This window comes from Arachis ipaensis, chromosome B08 (assembly GCF_000816755.2).
Source record: "Arachis ipaensis cultivar K30076 chromosome B08, Araip1.1, whole genome shotgun sequence".
NCBI classification, from domain to species: Eukaryota; Viridiplantae; Streptophyta; class Magnoliopsida; order Fabales; family Fabaceae; genus Arachis; species Arachis ipaensis.
In genome coordinates, this window is record NC_029792.2 from 128,797,143 (window position 1) to 128,803,627 (window position 6,485).

The following is a 6,485-nucleotide window of genomic DNA, read 5'->3' on the forward strand; positions in this document are numbered from 1 at the left end:
TGGTGTTCCAGTTATTTTAACCGTCGATTTTAATAAATATATATTATATATATTTTTTATAATTCAGATTAACGGTTAAAATAACTGGAACACCGATGTTCTCGGTACACCTAAAATATTTCTAAAATTATATCTTGCCATGTAACCGAATAAAAACCCCTCTCTTGCCATGTTATAAAATTTAATTAATTTATTGATTTTACAACTCTTTTATGCAACTCTACCTCTTAGATTTGCAACTCAGCTTCATATGAATATTTATTAAGTGAAATATCCTCAAACGTAGGTTTCTCCACTTTTTCTTGAGCTTGTCCATTTTTCCTTTGATCTTTGCTTTGTCTTCATTTTTCATGTCATGATTTTCTCCTCCTTAATACTCTGCATGATTTTTTCATAGATATTCTGCATATATAACTTCTGATAAAGATCAATTACACACACCAAAGACATCAAGTAGTATTATGTTTGTAATTATCACAAAGCTTATCTCAAAATAATAGTTTGAGCTAACACTCTTCCCCTTGCTAATGAGAAACATAATCCAATGAGAAGCAAGTATGTTATACGATCATGGAGTAAACTATCAAAATAGTACACGAAAGTTCGTATCACCGATAAAATAAACCAAAACATATGCTAACAACAAATAAGCCCTCGAAATATTTAAAAACACGACAAAAAAATAAGATATTTTCATCCTTAAAATTTGATAATTTTTTGTCAAGTGAATTTTTTTATGAAAAAAATCTTGAGATAAAATTTTGCTCCGAATTTTTTTGTGCACCTTCTGAATATGTATTCAAATGTTGCCATCTGTTACTTATAAAAAATATAATATTTATTAGTTCTTTTGTCGAATTTTTAAATTATTCAATGACTATTTTGTCGATAACATCTTTCAAATATTTTTTTTGTCCGTGATTGAATCTTTTGGATACCGAATTAGTAGTTAAGCTGTGATCCTACAAACATAATGCTTTGATTCTTCTCTTACCAAAAAGAGCAACTATAGTTATACAAGGATAGTAAGAAAATAAGTATTGGTATATATCATGTTATGCATATACACTTTTTGTATTGTGAATGTATCTTTTGAATCACAATTACAATTATCAACCTAATCTATTTACACTTGCTCTTCCTATCTAGTAGCTTCAACAATTACATCTCAATATTCTTCAAACTACAATTCTGATCTCTTTGGTTTTGGCTATTAATTTGTTCTTGAAATTTGGTGCCATTATTTGCACCCATCTCATGATGCTGAAGCATAGATTCTGCCCATTGGAGTAACCTAGTATAGGCCTTAGATGGGAACCGAAATTGAGGTACCTGTCTATGCTTATGGAACTCACCCTTGTCCATCCTCCTATCATAATCCTTGATGGTCAAGGCGAACCCCATTCGATTGTCCAACTTGCGCTGGTAATACACGACGGCCGAAAGGCGAGGGAGGCGAAGCTTCTGGTTCCAATAAGTTGTTTGGAACAAAGGGCTATTGATCATGTAGTTTGCTTGCTTGTTAAGGCAACTAAAATGTGGTAGCACTTGTGGAGGAAGGCGTAAAAAGATGTCGAAGATCACATCATTACAAAGCTCAGTAGGTGGTGGCAGCGTCGGAGGAAGAGAGGAAGAGCGAGGAGACGGCCGGAGGAGGGATTGTATGAATTCCACCATCCATTTCCAGCATAAGGATAATGGCAATGTTGTCTTCATTGCAAGTTTGAGAATTCTACTATAACAAAAAGAAACATAAATGCTATTGGATTTTAAGCCAAGCATTGTTGAAACTTGAAATAAAGGGTTTGTACTTGAATTTTAATGCTTGATTTATATTATAAGATTAAAAATTATGAGGTTGTGAGCTATTGGAATGTGAAGGTCAAACGTTCACTAAGGAGACAAACACGGCAAAGCAGAGTCAATGCATGGCATTTTTTATTTTTTCATAAAAAACAAATTGTTGCATGGTATGTAATCCTTTTTTTTTTCTCTTAAAATAAATCAGAGGATAAGAGTGGCATTTTTTCTAAAATAAAACAATAATAAAAAATTGTAACATGCAAAATTTGTCTGTTTGTGTTGTATTATGTAATCTTTTAATAAAATTTACATATAACATATGATTCCATTACATTGCAAATTAGAAAAAGAAGGGTAAAAAATTGAAACAGTGATGGCCATCATGTTGCTCTTCAATAAACAATTCAATCAGCAACATGAATGCTACACTAAGATGAACAGAACCGAACACACAAGCAACATATAAAATTAACCAAAGAAATTTCCACACTTTCTCTTCAACTCTTTTCTCCTTTTGATTCTATGTCTTTGTAATTCTCTGACATTGTGGAACCACATTCTGTTTTGCCATTGCCACTAGTCTCTTCAGTAAAATCACTCGCGACGCGTTTTGATTCGCCAACTTCTTGTATTTCGTCGAGAAATTCTGGATTCATGTCCCACTTTCTGCTGCTTCTGTCCCACAAAGAGTGCCTTAGAATCGAAGCAACTTGTCTCTCGCCGCTTTCTGTTTGAAATATCTTGCTCAAATCCACAGACACATCGGTTAATCCACTACCCTTGTCATTGGTAAGTTCATCTTTAGAATCACTTCCACCCTCTTCTGAGTCATTGTAAACCGGCCATGACCTTCCTAATTCTAAGTCGCCCGGTGGTTTTCTCATAAGAGGACCCTGGTAATCGACACCCCTTCTTTGAGATGAACCTGATGGATCCTTCGGAATTGCAACCTTAGCTCTGAATTTGTTCTTGGACGGAGGAATTATAGTGCAGAACACTTCTTTGAAGTTCTTGGCTATCCCTTTATTGTACGGATTGACTAGTTGTCGGTCATATCGGTATCTAAAATTTTCATAAGTAGACTGCAAATAGAGCAGGAAAAAAAACCTTATGATTTACTCAGGTTAGAAGACCAAACAGAGGATGTTTAATCATTCCGGACGTTCCTATAGTTTCATTAAATTTCAAATAGCTCCCTAAGTTTAAAAGTTTGTAATGAAACTCTTGTACTGTATAAAAAATTTCGACTAGATATATCTATACTTTAGACATTTCTAATTAAGTCCTAATTCTATACAAACTTTTTCAACTAGGTCCTCTTAGTTTAAAAATTTTGTGATCAAACCTTTATACTGGATGATAATTCGCTGGTTTTTTCTGAAAAAACTGTTTATTACAAATACAAATTTATCGCAAAGTTTTTAAATTAGAAGAACTTGGTTGAAAACTTGCTCATATTGTATATGGACTTAATTAGACTGTTCAAATTATATAGAATAAAGACTTGCTTACAAACTTTTAAACATAGGAATCTAATCTAATTGAAAGTTAAGTGAAAACTACAGGGAATTCTAAAGTAATTAAAAAAAAAAAGAGAGACAGGTAAATATTTTGTAAATGAAATCTATCATATTGTCACATATAGAAGAACATCAAGAGGGGCTCACACCTGGTTTGTGCTGATGAGATATGTATGTAAAACAGTGAGCCCGCCAACAAACCAGACGGAGATGAAAGAGTAGACAATTAGCGCAATTGAAGCAGGAGTTTTGATCATTGCTTTCCAGATTGATATCTCCTCAGAATCCTTGATCCTTGTAATATAGACCCAGCTAAATGCATGTATGTATAAGCAAAGAAGCGTTGCAGAGAAGACAAACATGTAGTAGAACCTATAATTTCGCTGCAGCCAAGTACATAAAATTGCAGTTATTGTCATTACATTAACCTGCAAATTTTGGCCACGGATGATGAAAAGATATGGCCATGGAAAATATGATCATCATACAAACAAATAATAAGTAGCCTTGCTATTGGAGGCAAGAAATTGCTCAACCGGCAGAACCAATTCTGTTTAGCCAGTTTGCAGATTTCTGGCCAGTTCAAGCGGTTCAATGGTTACTTTTTGGGATAACCATTTTTTCAGTCCAACCAAACTAGTGGCCCGGTTGGTTCCTTGTTAACTTGGTCAATCCAGCCGGTCTAGTCTAATTCTCAAAACCATGATAATAAGGATCCCTACTTAGTGCTTTTTGTCAACAGATTACAATAGTCAAGTTTTCTTCCTCCAACATGGTGCCTAGTCCTTGTGAATAGTAATTTTGATCATATTCATGTCTACTTTTAGGTAGGCCATAATGGCAGCATCTGAACATAATAAATTGGGTAAATATCCAGTTAAAAATTGTTGCTTAGTGATTCATAATTGCACAAGAAGGATTTCATGCAAAATTCATAATGCTAAACAGAACACAAATGACAAATACGAATCAGAAACACAAAAAACGGTTCTAAATCCTATCATTAAAAAGTAATGAAAGAATGAGCATTACCAATCCAATACACTGACCCACCCATGGGCAGTGATGATCAAATCGCTCCACACAGTTATCGCATACTGAACAATGAGAACAACGGGGAGGTCTATAGAGCATGCAGGTATCACAATATTTTACTTTCACGGATATACCATTGATGATCACATCCTTTGTTCGAGGCAAACTTAGCCTTTGATTCTGTTCATTGTTGACATTGGCACTCCAATCATGAACATCTGGTTCTGGAGGACGAGTATTTCGAGGCACTATGCCAGGATCCCTTCCTGAGGTCAGTAGAAGGGCGGTCAAAACCTGGGAATACATTTTAAGACTTTTAAGAGAACAATGGTCTATGAGAAAAGAAACATAGTGCTTTCACATATTTGAATAATCTTTTTTGAAAATTGTTATACATTTGAGTATGGAAAATAGAAGTCTGGGCTACATTTTTTTTTCTTGGATCAGATTAACTTACAAAAATGGTGTGAATAATAACTATGATCATTATTGAATATCCTGAGTGATGAGAAAAATCGTCCAACAATTTTCTAGCTACAAAAGCACAGAATACAGCAACAGGGGCCACAATAAGAAATATTGTCAGAAATATAGACTTTATATCTGGTCCAAATATAAACCTCCCGCAGCATAAAAACTCCTGAAAAATAGAAAAGCCATGAATCAAAACACAAGCTAGTAAGTAAAAGCAATAAAACAAAAACTTGATCCTTGTACAATACAGATAATACATGTTAAGATGTGAGTTTCCTGATACGTGAACTCCATGAATGAATTTTAATAATCGACACTCAACAACCAATAGAAGCTTGACAAGAAAAATATGCATTCAATACCTTTTCTTCTGCTGGGACAAGATGACAGTGTCATAAACCAACTCCCCCAAAAACTTAAGCTATTACATAAAGGCACGTGAATGGTTCATAACTTGGACAATGCACAGACTCATCCTAACTTGTGCTGAAATTCAATTCGAGGTAACAAAAGTCGAACTCTAGAGTCTAGATCTTATGATCATAGAAGTTCTGATGATAGTACAATACCATATCAGGATTCATCTCTAACCAAAGCTTAAGCTAAAACGAATGATTAATTAACATTTGAACTTAAAACATGGTATGATGCTATATATCAGTATAAACAGGTTGCTCCTAGAACTCAAATTTCTAACTGTATCAACTATCACTATTCATTAACACACACAAACACACATTGATGATTATTCAAAATGATTACTGTTGATCTAACTCATAAAATCAATCCAAAAGATAAATTCCCAAACAACTGATTTCACCTCACAAAAATTTTTTTTTTTTTAATTAACAATAAGAGTCAACGAACAATAAAGTGAGAAAATTCAATTAAGAAATGGAAAATTCAAAAGGCTAATTGTAATTGAACTGAAAAGAAAGTGATTGATGAAGAGGAACACAAAGGAACGAAAGTCAAAGGAAGTATTTGGCTTACATTACTGCCTTTCCAGATTCGATAAGTTCTGATGAGAGAAGAAGAAGGAGCAGTTGCAGAAGCAGAAGTGTCTCCGGCACCGTCACCGTCGGAATTCGGCGGCGGCGGCGGCGCCGGAAGTTGCACTGGATGCATTGTTTGTGAGTAATTGCTGAATAGAATCGATGGATCGATGACGCGATGAGTCAATCACAGAACCCAATCAGAATAAAAGGTCAAAATTTCAAAGGGAAAGGTGGCTTTTTTTTTCATTTTTTTTCTTTCCTTTTTCTTTCTTTGTATATTTTGTTTATTTTTATGAATTTAATTTTGATGTCTTGAGTTAAACGTTTTACATAATCATATAATTATATCGCACACGCACAAGAGTATGAATTAATTCTTCAACGCTCAAGCTCAGAAAATAGAAACCATTTTTTTTTTTGTTTTTTGTTTTTATTTGTTGTTTATATATGATTTTATTTATAGTAATAGTAATAAAGTCATAAAAATGGTTTATATTTTAAAATATATGTTTTTATATTAAATTAAAATTACATAAAAATCAAACTTATTATAATATGTATGTAAATTAAAATATAATTAATNTAATTGTTTATTTGGAACATGTAATCTATTAATCTAATAAACAATTATTGTAGATAGTAGAGCCTTCAAAAA

The 6,485-nt window shown here is 33.4% G+C and overlaps 1 protein-coding gene across 1 annotated transcript; it reads right to left on the reverse strand.

The window, feature by feature from the left end:
* LOC107613583 (probable protein S-acyltransferase 7) lies at nt 2,054-6,049 on the reverse strand. The gene is made up of 5 exons (XM_016315652.2): nt 5,826-6,049; nt 4,816-4,998; nt 4,356-4,652; nt 3,473-3,706; nt 2,054-2,885 (listed from the first exon to the last, which is right to left on the reverse strand). Exons 1-5 carry the CDS (start codon nt 5,958-5,960, stop codon nt 2,301-2,303), a joined length of 1,434 nt encoding a protein of 477 aa, XP_016171138.1. The 5' UTR covers nt 5,961-6,049; the 3' UTR covers nt 2,054-2,300.

Coding starts and splice junctions, on each gene's coding strand:
- LOC107613583 (XM_016315652.2), bottom strand. CDS start 5,960: ATGCATCCAGTGCAACTTCCGGCGCCGCCGCCGCCGCCGAATTCCGAC. Junction 4,653..4,815: donor TTATTATTCACACCATTTTT/GTAAGTTAATCT, acceptor ATGTATTCCCAG/GTTTTGACCGCCCTTCTACT. Junction 2,886..3,472: donor ATCTCATCAGCACAAACCAG/GTGTGAGCCCCT, acceptor CTCTATTTGCAG/TCTACTTATGAAAATTTTAG.